At 47.6% G+C, this 18,147-nt stretch overlaps 2 protein-coding genes and 1 long non-coding RNA gene across 3 annotated transcripts in view; 2 read left to right on the top strand and 1 right to left on the bottom strand.

Annotated features, from left to right (window-relative positions):
• Nucleotides 1-201: 201 nt before the first annotated feature.
• Nucleotides 202-10,702, bottom strand: LOC123982373. Its single transcript, XR_006827949.1, has 4 exons — nt 10,562-10,702; nt 10,204-10,315; nt 8,364-8,611; nt 202-1,143 (listed from the first exon to the last, which is right to left on the bottom strand). It is a non-coding gene; the product is annotated as an uncharacterized LOC123982373 (long non-coding RNA).
• cfap53 (cilia and flagella associated protein 53) lies at nt 870-8,691 on the top strand. Its single transcript, XM_046067860.1, has 8 exons — nt 870-1,209; nt 1,721-1,950; nt 3,569-3,742; nt 3,823-4,126; nt 4,273-4,491; nt 5,482-5,698; nt 6,459-6,561; nt 8,387-8,691. Exons 1-8 carry the CDS (start codon nt 889-891, stop codon nt 8,613-8,615), a joined length of 1,797 nt encoding a protein of 598 aa, XP_045923816.1. The 5' UTR covers nt 870-888; the 3' UTR covers nt 8,616-8,691.
• A 1,017-nt stretch (nt 10,703-11,719) lies between the features above and the next one.
• myo5b (myosin VB) overlaps nt 11,720-18,147 on the top strand; it is a 38,082-nt gene continuing 31,654 nt past the window's right edge. The window contains exon 1 of the mRNA XM_046067859.1: nt 11,720-11,783. Within this exon, the coding sequence (XP_045923815.1) occupies nt 11,754-11,783 (30 nt within the window). The 5' untranslated portion in view covers nt 11,720-11,753. The remainder of the gene's footprint in view (nt 11,784-18,147) is intronic.

Genomic DNA, 18,147 nt, shown 5'->3' with positions numbered 1-18,147 from the left:
TAAAGAAGCATCTTAAGAGATATATCAATTTATGTCTTATAGTATCGTTTAATTCATGGCTACATTTATTTTTGGTGCATTTAATGTTTATTTACTGATTGATCATTTTCCAATTACAATGTCAGTCGTCCACAGCTGTTTATATTATCTGACTGTACTGAGGACAGTCTCACTTCTGCATTGATATACCTCCCTTCATTTATATTAAAGGACACCTGAAAAGAGATCTTACTGAAAAGTATGCTGATGCTCAGACTTGTACTAGATAGTTCATTTATTTCAGAGCAGGTATTATTGTGCAGATTCTGAACGCTGGTCCTTAAGGCCTCCGTCGTAGCGTTTCAGCAGGACTCTGGAATCTAAAATGTGGCGTTAATTAACAGCCAATAAGTAGGATATTATTTTTTAACAAGCCGTTGACTAAAACAAAAGACAGAAATTGAGAATTTCAAAATCACAAGGGCTGATTCTTTATATGCGCCATAGAAAATATCAAATATAGGCTTTATATTATTTTGTAACTCATAACTGCTAAAGTGAATAAATTCTTTTTATGTCATATTGAGAGATGCAAACTTTTTGATTTAGCTGCAAACGGCTTTGACAACATTCATACCAGTAAAGCACGTCGACCTGAACTAAAAGCAGAACTAAAGTGCTGCTTGTCTAAAACTCTGTATGGATTAAATCACACGCAGAAAGTCTGTTTAGCTAAATCAAACTGTCATTTTCATTTGAAGAGAAGGCAGCTGTGATGTGTCCCTCTGGCCAGCAGGTGGCAGGACACAAACTCATAATCGTGCTTAAAGAAGATGTTTTTTAAAAAGTCAAAGGTACAAGAAGTCTGCGGGCTCAGCAAAGAGCTTGTTTTAGGTCACAATCACATTCATGGCGGAGCGGACGCTGAAGTCTTCGGTTCGCTTCGGCTCCGGATCAGTTTCACACGCTGCTGCCTCCGACCGGCTCCTTCTCCACGGCGACGGCGCAGAGGCTCATGGGAATTGTAGTGCGACGTGGGCCCGTCTTCCCCGGCGGCGTCGTGTTTGTGGTCACCATGGCAGCTGGACGCCCCTGTGTTGTTTGGAGTGTTGCGGTGCGTCAGTAAAGACTTCTGCATCCTCCAGACGGAGACTTTTAAAAATGCTGCAGAGTGAGAGAAGAAGAAGATGCCGCGAGGTCACCGGACCGACGCCGCAGTCAGTGGCCGTGGTGAGACCCCGACACCCGGAGAAATACAACACACTGATACCTGCTTTTAAAACGTTTAACTAACTGTAATAATAATCACGTTTATTCCAACGGCTGAAACAAACACGGGATCTAAAGTTAATATTAGTCAGTTAAGCATCATGTCAAATATATGTAGTGTTAGTAATATTAGATATTAGAGTAGAATTATGCAGTAAAATGCAAAGTATAAGTATTTCAGAACTGTACTTGAGTAAATACTTTTCACCACAGGTTTTTTGTTCCAGCCTGTTCGTGTTCTGCGTTGAATGAAGTTATGTAGTTTTATAGAAGATGTACTATTATTTATTAAAGCTGGGGGGGCGTTTATCTCAGAAGCAGGTTTGTTCTATCAGCGATCAATAAATCTTCTTTCAGTCTGGTGAAATCAGGTGCTGTGCCTCCTGCTGTCCCGCTGCGCACTCTGACCTGTTTCCTGTTCCAGTCAAAGACTCAGGTTTGGTTTCTAAACGTGTGTCTGTGGGTCAAACAGAGAGCCAAGTTCCCGTCCTCGAGGCCTCCGGACCAGCTGATCCTGGAGAGGCAGAAGCAGGACGCCGCCCGAGACAAAGTCCTGGAGTTCGCAAAGTACCAGCAGACCTGGGACATCAAGAACTCGTGGCTAAAGAGCTCAGACGGGCGCCACCTGAGGGGAACCATCCAGAGGGGGGTCCGAGCCGCTCTGGACCAGCAGGAGGTCCACATCCAGGAGAGGAGAGACAGGTCTGTCTGCCAGCTGCTCTCTTATTATGCATCTACTCTAGTACTTTATGTTACTTTAAACTCTACTATACTTTACTGCACTACATGCAGAGCAAGACTTCAGTCATCAAACCAGAACCAGAAGACTACATGATCTGAGTCTCCACCTGTCTGTCCCCACCTTTCTGTCCCCACCTTTGCGTGTCCACCTGTTTGTCCCCACCTTTCTGTCCCCACCTGTCTGTCCCCACCTTTCTGTCCCCACCTGTTTGACTCCACCTGTTTGTCTGCAACTGTTTGTCTCCACCTGTGCGTGTCCACCTGTTTGTCCCCACCTTTATGTCTGCACCTGTTTGTCTCCACCTGTGCGTGTCCACCTGTTTGTCCCCACCTTTATGTCTGCACCTGTTTGTCTCCACCTGTGCGTGTCCACCTGTTTGTCCCCACCTTTATGTCTGCACCTGTTTGTCTCCACCTGTGCGTGTCCACCTGTTTGTCCCCACCTTTATGTCTGCACTTGTTTGTCTCCACCTGTTTGTCTCCACCTGTTTGTTTGCGCTTGTCTGTCCCCACCTGTTTGTCTCCACTTGTTTGTCTGCACTTGTCTGTCCTCACCTGTTTGTCCCCACCTGTTTGTCCCCACCTGTTTGTCTACACCTGTTTGTCCGCACTTGTTTGTCTGCACTTGTCTGTCCTCACCTGTTTGTCCCCACCTGTATGTCTGCACCTGTTTGTCTCCACCTATTTGTCTCCACCTGTTTGTCTCCACTTGTTTGTCCCCACCTGTCTGTCTCCACCTGTGCGTGTCCACCTGTTTGTCTCCACCTGTCTGTGCCCACCTGTTTGTCTCCACCTATTTGTCTCCACCTATTTGTCTCCACCTGTTTGTCTCCACCTGTTTGTCTGCGCTTGTCTGTCCCCACCTGTTTGTCTGCGCTTGTTTGTCTCCACCTGTTTGTCTGCACTTGTCTGTCCTCACCTGTTTGTCTGCACCTGTTTGTCTCCACCTGTTTGTCTCCACTTGTCTGTCTCCACCTGTTTGTCTCCACCTGTTTGTCTGCACCTGTTTGTCTGCACTTGTCTGTCCCCACCTGTTTGTCTCCACCTGTTTGTCTCCACCTGTTTGTCTGCACTTGTTTGTCTCCACCTGTTTGTCTGCACTTGTCTGTCTCCACCTGTTTGTCTCCACCTGTTTGTCTGCACCTGTTTGTCTCCACCTGTTTGTCTGCACTTGTTTGTCTGCACTTGTCTGTCCCCACCTGTTTGTCTCCACCTGTTTGTCTCCACCTGTTTGTCTGCACTTGTTTGTCTGCACTTGTTTGTCTCCACCTGTTTGTCTCCACCTGTTTGTCTGCACTTGTCTGTCTCCACCTGTTTGTCTCCACCTGTTTGTCTCCACCTGTTTGTCTCCACTTGTCTGTCTCCACCTGTTTGTCTGCACCTGTTTGTTTCCACCTGTTTGTCTCCACTTGTCTGTCTCCACCTGTTTGTCTCCACCTGTTTGTCTGCACTTGTTTGTCTCCACCTGTTTGTCTGCACCTGTTTGTCTGCGCTTGTCTGTCCTCACCTGTTTGTCTGCACCTGTTTGTCTGCACCTGTTTGTCTCCACCTGTTTGTCTCCACCTGTGCGTCTCCCCAGGCTGCGTGTGCTGTTGGAGGCGGAGGAGCAGCAGCTGCTGCAGGAGATGGAGGACAGGATGGAGACGTCGGTGGAGAGGCAGGCGAAGATGAGAGAGCGAGCTAAAACCCTGCGAGAGAGAAGAGAGAGAGACCGACAGCAGCTGGTCTCAGAGAAGATGGAGCAACTCTTCAGGTAAACACGCCTGCTCCACTTCCTCCAGATTTTCACATTAAAAGTCGTGCAGCCCGGAGTGATGTGCAGAGTGTTTGCAGGGAGCAGTGCGAGGAGCTGCGGGCCGCCCAGAGCCGCCGCACAGAGCGGCAGGTGTGCTCTGAGCGAGCCGCCCAGGCGAGGAGCCGGCAGGAGCGGCGGCAGCAGCAGCAGCGGGAGGAGCGTCTGTTTGAGGAGCTGTGGGAGGCCGATCGCAGAGCCAAGGAGCAGCGGGAGGAGCAGAGGGCGCAGAGGCAGCAGCTCAGGAACCTGCAGCAGCTGGACTTCATCAGGACTCAGATGGAAGCGGCCGAGCGGCAGAGGCAGAAACACAGAGAGCTGAGAGAGGAGGAGGCTCGGCTCACGGTGCGCACACCTTCACACTTTTACTTTGAAAACCTTAAATTACTGTGAATTTTACTTGATTAAACTGAAAAAGAAAAGTGAGCCACAGAAACCTGTCGTGTCCCGAGGGGTTTCACAGCCTCCCCGTGTCTCTCTGTGTGGAGCAGCTGCAGCAGCAGGAGGTGCGGCGGCTGCAGCTGCAGCGCGAGCAGCGGCAGAAGATCCAGGACCAGGGGGCCCGGCGGCGGCAGCTGGATCAGAGCCTGCGGCTGAAGATGAAGCGTCTGTCCAGAGAGCAGCAGGAGGAGCTGCAGCTGGACATGAGCATCCTGCAGACGCTGCTCAAACAGGAAACGGACGAGAAACAGGAAGCAGCTCAGAGGAAGGTAAACGCGCCTGGACCTTCACTACGACACGTTAACCGCAGCTGAAAGGAGAAAGTGTCACCGCGGCAGTGATGGAAGAAGTACTCAGATACTGCACTCAAGTAAAAGTACTATTAATGTTGTGTAAAAATACTGCAGCAAAATATACTTTAAGAATAAAAAGTAAAAGTATTCAAGATTAATCTACCAACAGTAAATACTGTAATAAATACTGAACTTGTGTCATGATACAATTGTTAAGGTGGAACTAATGTGTTCCACCTTAAATACTGTTTATTGGACACAAAGTTGTTTTACTAATAATCAGTACTCATGCAAACACTAGGGATGTTTTTCAGCACATTTGACCAGAGGTGGAAAGTATCAAAGTACATTTACTCGAGTACTTTTGAGGTACTTAAATACTACCAGACAAAAATGTGATGAGCTCATAAAATAAGATGCAAACACTTCACAGAGTACTTCACTCTCGTCCTGAGTAAAATCCCTTCGTGTTCCACTGCTGTGAAATGGAAATACTACAAGTACCAGTGAAGTACCTCTGTGTTCGCTGTAGTTATTGACACTGGCCAGTAGGGGGCCTCAGAGTAATGAACTCAGATCAGCTGTGACATTTTAAATAAATAAATAAATAAGAAAATAATATGATAATAAAATAAATAAATAATAAATAAATATAAAATATAAAAATAAATAAATAATATGTATAAATAATAAACAAATAAATAAATCTATAAAATATATAAAAATAAATAAATAAAAGCAGCTGACACTTTAAATGTTTTGCTATCAGCGATCAGGACAGACATCATATAAATAAACTCAACACGTTTTCTGGACTCGTAGCTTGTAGGACCTCTCCATGGGATGAAAGGGGACTACACTGAGGGGTCCCTGAGACCTGATCAGGGATCAGAACCTCCTCCCTCAGTGTCCCTGTCTTTAAAGGTCAGCCTGACGCTAACTGCTGCCCCGCTCTCTGTTTGTCAGGCCGAGCTGCGGCGGGAGCAGCAGGCGTACCGGCGGCATCTGTCGGACGAGCTGCAGAAGCAGAAGAGGGAGGAGGAGGAGACGGAGCAGCTGATCGAGGAGAAGCTGAAGGAGGTCTGGACCAACAGGGAGAAGCAGAGCCGGGTGCAGCGAGAGGCCCGGGACCGACTGATGAGGGAGGTGATGGAGGCTCGCAGTCTGCAGATCCAACAAAAAAGTACGTTCTGCACATCCGCCGCTGACAATAGTCCCCGATGCTCTGTGTCCTCCTGTCTGTCTGGTAGGAACTGCAGCGAGCAGCTGTTAGAAATTACTGAGCCTTTTAAACATGAAACTTTAAACCTGTGAGGAGTTTTTAAAGATTTATGTGTTCAGGAGGAACCAATGAGCTGAGAGCCACAGACAGGAAGTCAGACGGCAGAACTTTTGAGTGAAGGCGTCTTTTAGGGCAACGTGTGACGTCAGCGCGCCGTCGTGCTTCTCTTCTGGCCAATCAGAAATCGTACCAAACAGTCACCAGCTGATAAGAAAGTTCAGTGTTCAAAAATCTAAATCCGTAACTCATCAGCACTCGCAGGTAGCAGGGATCGTCTGAGCTACAGAGAGCTGAGGGGACTTAAAAGTAGCAGCCTGCTCTCATTGGCTGGAGGTCGAGTCGGCCGACTCCTCCAGATGTTTAACATGCTAGATATCTGGCAGACGTCTGTGTCACAAGTGTGTCGGGGAGCCGTTTTGATGCGTCGTCGAGTAGTTCACACATAACGACTGTCGACCGATCGCAGCCTGACGGTCGGCGAGCGGCTAAAAATCGTGTAGAGTGAACTCGGCTTTAGAGACAGCAAAAGATCTTTGATCTGTTTTGAGCAGCACGTGATGCCTGTGAGATGATACTAGCAAAAAAACTGGAGTGATCCTTTAAAAATGGTTTGTTTGTTTGTTTGTTTGTTTGTTTGTTTGTTTGTTTGTGTGCGCTGCAGTGGATCAGAACATGCAGAAACAGGTGGAGCTGTCCACAGAGAGAGACGAGCTGAGCAGAGTGATGGAGGAGATGAAGGTGACGGACGAGGAAGAGAAAAGACGGTACGTCAGCGTTCATCTCCTGTTACTGTGAGACTGACCTGCTCTCTGTTGGTCCTGACCTGGTCTCTGTTGGTCCTGACCTGGTCTCTGTTGGTCCTGACCTGGTCTGTGTTGGTCCTGACCTGGTCTCTGTTGGTCCTGACCTGGTCTCTGTTGGTCCTGACCTGCTCTGTGTTGGTCCTGACCTGGTCTCTGTTGGTCCTGACCTGCTCTGTGTTTGTCCTGACCTGGTCTGTGTTGGTCCTGACCTGCTCTGTGTTGGTCCTGACCTGGTCTCTGTTGGTCCTGACCTGGTCTCTGTTGGTCCTGATCTGGTCTCTGTTGGTCCTGACCTGGTCTGTGTTGGTCCTGACCTGCTCTGTGTTTGTCCTGACCTGCTCTGTGTTGGTCCTGACCTGGTCTCTGTTGGTCCTGACCTGCTCTGTGTTGGTCCTGACCTGCTCTGCGTTTGTCCTCACCTGGTCTGTGTTGGTCCTGACCTGCTCTGTGTTGGTCCTGACCTGGTCTCTGTTGGTCCTGACCTGGTCTCTGTTGGTCCTGATCTGGTCTCTGTTGGTCCTGACCTGGTCTGTGTTGGTCCTGACCTGCTCTGTGTTTGTCCTGACCTGCTCTGTGTTGGTCCTGACCTGGTCTCTGTTGGTCCTGACCTGCTCTGTGTTGGTCCTGACCTGCTCTGCGTTTGTCCTCACCTGGTCTGTGTTGGTCCTGACCTGCTCTGTGTTGGTCCTGACCTGGTCTCTGTTGGTCCTGACCTGGTCTCTGTTGGTCCTGATCTGGTCTCTGTTGGTCCTGACCTGGTCTGTGTTGGTCCTGACCTGCTCTGTGTTTGTCCTGACCTGCTCTGTGTTGGTCCTGACCTGGTCTCTGTTGGTCCTGACCTGCTCTGTGTTGGTCCTGACCTGCTCTGCGTTTGTCCTCACCTGGTCTGTGTTGGTCCTGACCTGCTCTGTGTTGGTCCTGACCTGGTCTCTGTTGGTCCTGACCTGGTCTCTGTTGGTCCTGATCTGGTCTCTGTTGGTCCTGACCTGGTCTGTGTTGGTCCTGACCTGCTCTGTGTTTGTCCTGACCTGCTATGTGTTTGTCCTGACCTGGTCTCTGTTGGTCCTGACCTGGTCTGTGTTGGTCCTGACCTGGTCTGTGTTTGTCCTGACCTGCTCTGTGTTTGTCCTGACCTGGTCTCTGTTTGTCCTGACCTGGTCTGTGTTGGTCCTGACCTGGTCTCTGTTGGTCCTGACCTGCTCTGTGTTTGTCCTGATCTGGTCTCTGTTTGTCCTGACCTGGTCTCTGTTGGTCCTGACCTGGTCTGTGTTGGTCCTGACCTGGTCTCTGTTGGTCCTGACCTGGTCTCTGTTGGTCCTGACCTGGTCTGTGTTTGTCCTGACCTGGTCTCTGTTGGTCCTGACCTGGTCTGTGTTGGTCCTGACCTGGTCTCTGTTGGTCCTGACCTGGTCTCTGTTGGTCCTGACCTGGTCTGTGTTGGTCCTGACCTGGTCTCTGTTTGTCCTGATCTGGTCTCTGTTTGTCCTGACCTGCTCTGTGTTGGTCCTGACCTGGTCTCTGTTTGTCCTGACCTGCTCTGTGTTGGTCCTGACCTGGTCTCTGTTGGTCCTGACCTGGTCTGTGTTTGTCCTGACCTGGTCTGTGTTGGTCCTGACCTGGTCTGTGTTGGTCCTGACCTGGTCTCTGTTGGTCCTGACCTGGTCTGTGTTGGTCCTGACCTGGTCTCTGTTGGTCCTGACCTGGTCTCTGTTTGTCCTGATCTGGTCTCTGTTTGTCCTGACCTGCTCTGTGTTGGTCCTGACCTGGTCTCTGTTGGTCCCCGCAGTCAGAAGCAGACCCGCGAGGCGTATCAGGCCGACCTGAAGGCTCAGATGAAGCACCAGCAGCAGCTTCGGAGTGAGCAGAGGGCTCAGGCGGAGAGGGAGCACCAGCAGGGTCTGATCCTGCAGGAGCAGTACAAACAGAGGGCCGAGGAGATCCTGTCCAGACCCACATCTCACACCGCCGCCTCACATCCTTTCAGACGAGCAGAGGGATCCAGGTCCGCCTCCTGAACAGAAGGGGGACACGTGTTACGCAGAGAAACCCTGTAAGAGCTTCCTGTCCAATATATTTAGTTACAACACTGCAGGAGAGTTTTCATTATTTCCTAGTTTTCTTTTTTAGTTTTACTGAACAATCTCAGGGAGTCCAGGCCCTGCCCCCCTTTCACAGTGTGACGTCCTCAGTAAACAGGGTCCTCAGTAAAGACTAACATCGACACGCTAACACGCTGAACAGGTATAATGTTGTTAATGCTCATTATCTTAGGTTAGCGTGTTAGCATGCAGTAAACAGCTGATGGGTATAGCATCAGTTCTGGTCAGTGCCTGATGAGGGCGCTAGAGGAGAACTTACACTTCATCCTGAGGGGGACTTGAAGGTCTGAACCTACAGCAAGCTGTTTTAACATTTATCGCTATTTAAGAGCTACTAGCAATTATTCATTAGGACTAGTACTTAACCTCGAGCTACTAGTGACCATATATTTTATTTTTGCCATTTAAATCTATCTGCAGTTCAGATATCTCCTGTTCCAACAGGCACTACAAACATTTCCATTTTACTAGTATCTATTATATACCAGTACCCGTTCATTACTTACTAGTAACTATTCCAAAAGATACTGGAAACATTTTCATTTTTACGAGTAAGAAGATTTTACTAGTATCTAAAATAATAATTCTAGAGCAAGTTACAAAGTGCTTTAACAAGTGTAAAGACAATAATACAGAAACAACACAAGGTAAAAGCATGACTAGTAAAACAGAAACAGTTACTAGTGACTAATAAATAAACACTAGTAGCTTTTAAATAGCGAGTAGTAAGTTTTAAGGAGTAAATGTTAAAACAGCTTCTCATACTGAAGCACATTTCATCACAATCCTGAGAGCTGCTGTTACAGTTAACAAGTAATTGTTATTCTTCTAATAATCTGTGTCGGTGACTGCGAGCCTTTAGAGATTTTAGTAGTGCAGACAAAGATACAGCAAACTCTGTGAGCTGCCAGACGAACAGGCTGAAACAGACACAGCGTGAGCTCACGAGATGACACACAGCACTCACACCTGGAGGGCCGGTATCCTGGCGCCCGTTGGGCAATACGCTGTTTGCCGAAGGTGTGTTTTATTGTGAAAGAATCACCCAGCAGGAAGAAACAGCGACTCTTTGAAAACTGATCTATTGTCAGTTTCGGCTCAGAGTAATAAAGTCGTCACAAGATATTCAGTTTGATGTGAAGTGAAATGTTTCAATAATCAGTGATAAAGATTGTTGTTGTTTAATTTAAAGTCGATCACTCTGCTCCAGGAGTACTTCTGCTTGTGATATTGACAGTACATTTTGCTGATAACACACAGTTTTGAATGCAGTACTTTCACCTGTAACGCAGTATTAAAGTACTGCTTCTTTTACTGTTGTTAAAGATCTGAATAATTCTCCCACCGCTGCTTCCAGGAACGTGGTGACACTTTATTTTGTCGGGTTTCTTTTTTCTAGTTTCTACTTTCCTGGAAAGAACTTTGTAATTTTAATAAACTGTTAAGTCTCAAAGTCGAGTGGCGTCATCATTAAACACGGTCTCAGTAGGTTAAACAGACTCACAGTCAGGACGCAGGACTCTCTCAGAGTTCAGCGTCAACGCTCTCAGGGTGTGAAGATGTTACTCTGACTCCAGCTGCTCTGTGAAACCGGCCTCAACGTCTCTGAGAGTCTCCTGGAAAATGTTGCGCAAACACCACGAAACTGTTTCTGCACAACGTCATTACATCACACATGGTGACAGGGTGGACAGAATAACACGAACACCTCAACACAGTCAACGTGAAAAGTAAAGTCAGCACAGAGATGAATCTGTCTAAATCTGTTTAAACAAAACATCCCTACTGGTTCTCCAGCGGGAACGTCGCCATGGACACCAGATATAAAAACCCTGGTATACTACGAGTGCAGAGAGGGTTACCTGGCGGCGCGAGGCTTAATGAACTCGTCTGTCTTGAATTTAATAGATGTTCATTTACATGTCAAAGTCCTGCAGATTTAAAGCTGCAGCTGGTTTTAAAGTTTAAACTTTTTGGCATATTTACTGAAACGGTCTCTGCGTCCTGACAGCAGTACACAGATAATCAGGCTCCTCTGGCTCCTCCTACTGCTCCTGATGCCATTTTCAAGAATCCACTGAAGAAAGCAACCAATCAGAGCCAGGTTCAGTTTCTAACACAGTGTTCGTACTGTGGCTCAGCAGCGTCTGAGAAACAACCAGCAGCAGGCAAAAGACAAAGAGGCGTGACGACAAACAAGGGGGAATAACATCTGAGGTGGGGGGTAGGAAACGTCAGAGGGGCGCCTTTGACAGGGCGAGTCGCGTTTCCAAGGCTTGTGGGTTTGGTGGGCGGGGCTTAGTGGACTGATTCGGGCAGCAGAAGGTTTTTGCGTTGCGGGTTCAGTTTTTACCGACTGCTGCTTTAACTGTTTCAACATGTTGTCAAATCTACAAACACAGAAAGACTAAGAATCAATTAAAAAGTAACTGAAATAAATGTTCAAGGTTCAATCCCCCACTGTGACCATCCACCACTGTGTCCCTGAGCAAGACACTTAACCCCTCGTTGTCCAGAGGCGTGACCTCTGACATGTAGAGCAGCTGTAAGTCGCTTTGGATAAAAGCGTCAGCTAAATGAATAAATGTAAATTAAAGTAAACTGAAATTAAAAGCAACACAACAGTCACATGAAGGCCTGACGGACTCTCTCTTTGTCTAGATCCCAGCTGACCCTAACCTCTGAAAAAGTTTCTCCTCAGCGTGATCACGTACGTTAGCATCCTGCTGTTAGCATCCTGCTGTTAGCACGGCCGCAGGAAACACCTGACCTGTGTGCAGAGTGAGAAACTTCTCATAAAATCATTTGCCTTCACGCTTGTGGCAGGAGGATAAAGCCTGTTCTGGGTGGACCGGCGTCTCAGAGCCGCAAGCAGGTAAACACCTCATACCTGCAGAAGGAGTGGTTTGGGAGTGGACTCATTACCTGATGTAAGAATAACAGTTTATGCTCAGACAGGTCTGAGATATGCTGCTTTCCACAGTCAGCTGAGCTGAAGCAGCACAGTATGTTCGGGACCTTCTGACTGCACCGGAGGACCTGCCGAGGGACGCGATGGCGAGACAGTACCACCTGTACGCTAAGGTAAAGCTGCTTTTTATCTGTCTTCACTGCATCAGAGGCTGCTGATCTCTGGTTAATGTTCACACACACACACTATCAGCGAGTTCCTGCCAGAGCTGCACAGCGATAAGACCGCTCTCCTTGGAGGCCTGAAGGAGGGTCAGCACATTTTCAAGGAGTCAGAATCCGTCACCTACAAGTTAAAGTGCAGCAGGAACACGTGACAATCTGCTAAGGGTAAAAGTCCTGCGTTCAAAATGTTACTCAAGCTAAAAAAGTATTATCAGCAAAATGTACTTCTGGCTGAGAGTTATGGATTCATGTGAACGCAGTGTTTAAATGTTTCTCTCCTCTTCTAACCAGCCTCCCAGCTCAGAGAGTGATCAGTTTGTATCTGTTGAGTAAAAGGGAAAACGTATAAAGTGGCCTCAGCTACGCGACGGTCCCGTCCAGATTACCCAGATACCTTTGCGGCCTCCTTAACTTCTGTCAACACGGAGCAGCTTTTAAAGTCTCCAGGGCTGTTTAAAGTTGGAAGGTTCTGCCTTTTTATTTTGCGCATCCTCGTCGTGGAACTCCTGACAGAAGACCCTCCAGTTAGAGGAGCTGGGGCCCCTCGGGAGGTCGGGGCCCTTCAGGAGGCGTGTAGGTGTTTCCCAGGCTGTTCTGACCAGGTCTCCCAGATCACATCTCAGTGGGCCTCCCCCCGGTTAAATAAAATGGGAAACGAGTAAAAGTACTTTTAGTTAGAGGTATAATGTGCTGAAACCTCCTTCGATGACACGCCCACTTTATTGTGTTTGTGAATCTTTATTCACTTTTATTTCCTCATGTTAAAGTAGTGAAACACTTTTACTCAAGTACTAAAGTACAGTTCAGGTCTTTGAACTTATTTCCTGCTTTATAATTCTACTTTACTACATGTCAGGGGGATATACAGTGATATAGTACTTTTTACTGCACTGCATTATTCTCTGCACTACAGACATAATAATAATACAATATATGAAAATATGACATGACAATCTGCTGAGAGTACTTAGGTACATTTATAGGTGTGCTCAGTCTTTTCTTTCTCTGCAGTGATCAGATTAACCAATCAGAGGCCAGGAGGAGGCTGCCCGAAAACACTGGATCCTACATTTCCCACAATGCAACCAGTTAGAGCTGAAATGACAAGTTGATTAATTGAATCTATTTTGTTTAAGCAGAAAGATACGTTTAACATCGTCTCCTCGAGTTCTTCCTCACATCATATCGACCCAACGATTGACTGATTAACGAAGAAACTGACCTAAAAGCGTTCCAGGCGCACGATGCCAAACATGGCTGACACAAATAAATTCCTGCTAACTTTGCTCCTGTGCAGCTGCATCCGATACGTTTATTTCCTGATGTTTTCCCGAATAACTTCAGAGAAGGTGACTTTCAGAGATTGTTTCCTGGAACCTTGATGACATCTTAATTAACTGCAGGTGGATGTACTTCATGTTGCCTTTTATTTGATTGTTTTACATTATGTGCTGCCGTTGTGACGTCAGACAGCTGCTTCTTCATGAAGTCGGGGGAGAAGGATTTACTGACTTTGATGTTGCGTTCAGGTGTACTTTTTCTACTTGCATGTTGGAGATTTGTGCGCTCCGTGTTGTCTGGACGCAGCACTCCTGTACAAAAACCAAACTTTACAACTTTGTTCACTGGTTCTGGTGAACGTGCTGAAGTGGGGGAAGGAATTTTAGGAATTTACTGTTTATCAGATGAGACAAAACTTTAAATCGGTGATTTTGGTGAAACTGGATCAGATTGTCAAATCAAACAAATATCTGCCTGATTAACAGTCGTCCACAGAAGTGTGTGTAAATGGATGGTGAGTGAGCGCTGTGAAAACACCACAGTGTAATTGTTCATTCTAAAAACAGCAGAAAAACACGTTTAAAACATGCCGTGGATATTTCAACATGATGCAGCAGCTCCATCAATATATGACATAAGATGTAGTAACATGGGGTAACCCCCCCACAGTAACTCTAACAGAAAACACAAAATGACACAATTTTCTTTCTCAACATTTCTTCTGGCTCGTCTCAAAAAGGTCCTCAGATTTTTTTCTCATTTAATTTGTTTCTCATTTCTGCATTTTTTTTGTAATTGTGTTCAATTTACAGGCGATATATATTTACATTAAGGGAGCCAGAGGAAAATGCCTTTTTCCTGTAAGATACATTTGATTAAATACAAATGAATGTGTCGACTGTAGGTAGTTATTTTGCGGAGCATGGCCTCCTGCAAGAAACAAAACAAACTATAAAATATTATTTTATGTGTCAGCAAATAGACATTGAGCTGGGGGGGTTGATTTATTTGTATTGACTGTATTGATGAACACGTGAGCGTGAATCATCTCGTGACCCTCTCCGGGGTCCCGAGCCTCATGTTGAGAACCTGTGATCCTGCTGCAGTGCTCCGCTGATCCAGTTGGTGTGTAAGTGTGTGAGTGTGGGAGTGTGGATCCCTCTCCGCTGACAGGAAGTGATCTTTATTACTTCTGTTCTTTCTGGATTTACTGCTCATTTCTCGGCTCTGTCCTCGCGCCGGATGTGTGACCGCAGGTCCTGATCAGCGGACTGATTATCGATTACTGAAGCTGAAGCTGCGCCAAACAGCCTGACCGAAACTCCTCCGGGATCGGCTGCCTGCACCGGGAGCACCTGCCCGTACTGCACCGGGAACACCTGTACCTGGCCGGGGACATGCGGACTGGAAGGTGTCCGGTGTCTCACCTGGTTTAGAGGAACAAACTTCCGGATGAACGGATTATGATGGATCCTTAACGGGAGCGACAACACGGCCGACGTAGTGTGTTCGTTCAGGGAGGAATACTCGCGGGAGCATGTCTGTGAACGAGCTGTACACAAAGGTGAGCCATTTTACCTGAAACCCACAGCGACGTCACTCCGAGGAACAGAGTCCGTGTGTTTCCCGCCGGAGTCTCAGATTCCAGCTTGGACTCGGTCTAACATGGACCCGTGCTCTCCCAGGTTAAACTTTCACAGCCTTCAGACCTCCCTGTCTTTTTCGACACGAACCAGACTTCATGTTATTTCTGTGAGACTTTGAGTGCTGAGTCGCCTGTTCGTTCCAGCCAGGTTAGCGTGCGGCTGCAGGTGATCCTGAGCAAAAGTTTAAATCATGTGCAAACTATAGCTGTGTGCTGGTTTATATGTGAGCCGACTGTTCCAGCTGGGTGGACAGATCTTAAGTCAAGTCATGTTCTTAGACTCTGTTTGTTGTAAACGACGCTCGGCTTTAAATGTACGTATTTGTAAATTAGTTCAACTGAGCAGACAGGTGCAGAACCTTCTTCTTCTTCTCATGTTACAGTTAAAGCAGACAGGTGTGTGACCTCTGTCTTATAAACAGTGTCTAAATAAAACAACAAACCTGATTTCAAACCTTTATTGACACACATTCAAAAGGTCGCTGTGATGTCATCACACTACAAGCTGGAGTTTTGAAAGACTTGGCTGTTTACCTGACAGGGAGGATCCGTCCAGGTGGATTGTGGGAAATGTAGGATGCAGTGCTTGTGGAGTGGAAGTCAGCTGTTTTCATTTTCGTGAATGAAGCCGCTTTAAAGTTTCTGACTTCCTGATTCTGTGTGTGGTTCACCTGAGAGACAGACGGCGGGTCCGGCTAAATGTTGTGAATCAGGACCAGGACCAGGACCAGGACCTCAGAGCTGCCAGACTTTCCTTTCTACTTTCTGTAAGGTCTTTGTAATGGAGGTGAAGTTCTGACGGCTGCGCTGAACTCAGCAGGTATTGATCTCTCGGCTGAGATAAACGGGCTGATGATAAGTGGAGGCAGCTCAGAAGAGTTATTGATTATTCTTGTTCAATGAGATGAGGAACAGATTTTATAATCTGCTGCTGAGAGTCAGCGATTCTTTCCATCATCTGTTAATCTGCCCATTCTTTTGTCCAGAAGATGGTGAAAAAAGTCCAGCGTGACTTTGTCATCTAGTTTTAGTCCAAAGAGTTTCAGTTTGTTACTGAACATGACGGAGAAGCAGAACAGCTGGGGCTCAGAGTGAGCGACCAACGCTGTCTTCTGAAGTCTGTTTGTATTGCGTCTACGGACCCTGAGGTCCACTCATCAGAAGGTCGGTGGTTCAATCCCCGGCTCCCCCAGTCTGCGTGTCGAAGGGTCCCTGGGCGAGACACTGAACCCCAAATCGTTGCTGGTGGCTGAATGTGACGTGAAGCGGCAAAGACCAGAAAGACTGTTTACACAGACCAGGTTGCAGCGAGAGATCTGACCACTGATCCGCGTCACAGTCGTGATAAAGGTCCCTCTCTGAGATCAGGATCAGTCCGTTAATCAGTCGGTTGATTGGCAGTAAACATTTCGTCCTCGTTGACGAACATCAGATGCTGCTCAGCTGACCGTCCTCCCCTCATCCTCCCTCAGTTCACCTCGCTGCACCGCCACCAGCTGGTCATCAGGCCGCCGTCTGGGCTGCAGATTTCCCTTCTGATTCTGTTGAGTTCAGCAGCTCGGGCGTGCTCTGCACCTCCACCTGTGTCAGTGCGAGGAGACTAATGTGGTTCGGACACAAACGGCTCGCACCAGCCCCGCTGAGCTCTGCTCTGAGGGCCGCCGCCGCACCGGCGTTTGGTTCCTGAAGCAGTGACGTCATCACCTTATCTTCACATGTTCTGCTTTAATGAGAATGATTCACTTTGAGTGCAGCTAGAGGAGGATGTTTGTTCTGATGATGACTTTAACATCGCGCTGCTTCCTGTTTCACGTCAGCGTCTGCTAGTTGAAGGTCAGCCTGACGCTGGAGACGTGGTCCAGACTCTGAGACTCTGTCAGACTCTAGAAATCTGGATCGGCTGTTTGTGTGTTTTATTTCCTGAGAGCAGATTATTAATCTCCTCTGTAATCCCTCCTCCTGGACTCGGCCCACATCATTAAATAGGGCCACTTAAAGCCTCCTCACCCGCTGTGAGACTAAATAATCCAGAGCCTTGGGGGCCGATCCTGCAGCTCCATCTGGTCCGGGTCTGAGACTCGGGCTGAGTCATGGATCCTTCTGTGTTGGAGGTTTATCTTTATTTATGATCAGCGATGCTGTTTGAGGCCTGCGGGTCCTGCTGGTGCTGTCTTTGAACTGAGGATATAAATAGATCCAGGTCCCGGGGCCCCACAGGTACAGGAGCCCACAGCCAGAGCTTCAGTTTGTCAGCGTTTCTTCAGCTAGAACGTCGGGTTATCGTGCGTGACGGTGGGATGGCGAGGGGAAACAGGAGGCTGCTGGTAGTGTTTCAGCAGGAGGAGGTCTTCAGATTCAGGATTAGACCCTCTGCTGGAGCTGGGGGGGGGTAATCTGACAGGATTAACATTAGTTGCATCTGTTTGCTGATGTCCGTGTCTCTAATCACCTCCACCTCATGAGGGGGGCGGGGTCAGTCATCAGCAGGGACGAGGTTTTGGTATCTGAAGCGTTCTGTCCTTGAAGCACTAACCCCTGAATGTGTCTTTCTCTCTAACACGGCTCCCTTTAATGTTAGAAACTCTCCTGATACGCCACAGAGGAGTACGTTCGGTCTGTGGGGAGCAGACCTGGTGAGTAAAAACAAGGTGGAGAATGAAGTCTAATGAAAATAGGAAGCACACGTGGACGCTGGACAGGTTTTGGTTTCCTCCATCTCACACTTGGCTTCGATGTAAAACTGAAAGTTTGGCCCCCTTCCTGGAAAACGCTGATTCATATCGTGTATCAGAATAAAATCTGCTGCTGTACATGCGCAGTAGCAGAAAAAGGCTTTTTAAACCTTTACAAAGTTATCAAACTGTTTCCTGCTGATTCTGTTCATGTAGTTTTTATGTCGTGGTGACCTGTGAAAGTGAAGCTCTGGCTCTCTGCCCATTCATTCAGACAGGAGCCCAAACAGCTGCCTGGAGGCGGTGCCAAGGTGGCGGCCGAGTGGCCACATTGGAGTCGCCCGGTCCTCCATTAAAATCCACCATAAACACAAAACTGCAACTTTCATACGAGAGAAAAACATTTAAAAGACCGACACGCTCGGGCTGCAGCTATCGGTTTTGTTAGCAATCAAGAGTCATCGAGGAATCGGAACAGAAATCTTTTCGCCTGGCGCCGGGATCGGCTGGTGACTCACTGTAACGTTCCAGTCCAAACTCCAGGCGGCGTTTACTTTGCTAGCTTTCATCTTAGCTCATGATGTAGCTTTAATGCTAACGTTAGCTTGTTTGGGCTCCGCTCTGTGGACTGGAGCTTCGGTTTTCCAGCAGACTGGCTGCACAGAGCTGCAGATTTCTGTCGGCTCGAAATGATCCCACAGTCTCTTCTTCCTCC

The sequence above is a fragment of the Micropterus dolomieu genome, linkage group LG13, assembly GCF_021292245.1.
Source record: "Micropterus dolomieu isolate WLL.071019.BEF.003 ecotype Adirondacks linkage group LG13, ASM2129224v1, whole genome shotgun sequence".
Taxonomy (NCBI): Eukaryota; Metazoa; Chordata; class Actinopteri; order Centrarchiformes; family Centrarchidae; genus Micropterus; species Micropterus dolomieu.
The sequence above is the reverse complement of the archived record's forward strand: the minus strand, read 5'-3'. Positions and strand labels throughout refer to the sequence as shown.

Bases quoted from the DNA above. Each gene is read 5' to 3' on its own strand.
- cfap53 (XM_046067860.1), top strand. From the start codon at position 889: ATGGCGGAGCGGACGCTGAAGTCTTCGGTTCGCTTCGGCTCCGGATCA. The intron at 1,951-3,568 runs GTCTGTCTGCCA...GCGTCTCCCCAG, and splicing joins ATCCAGGAGAGGAGAGACAG to GCTGCGTGTGCTGTTGGAGG. The intron at 5,699-6,458 runs GTACGTTCTGCA...TGTGCGCTGCAG, and splicing joins TCTGCAGATCCAACAAAAAA to TGGATCAGAACATGCAGAAA.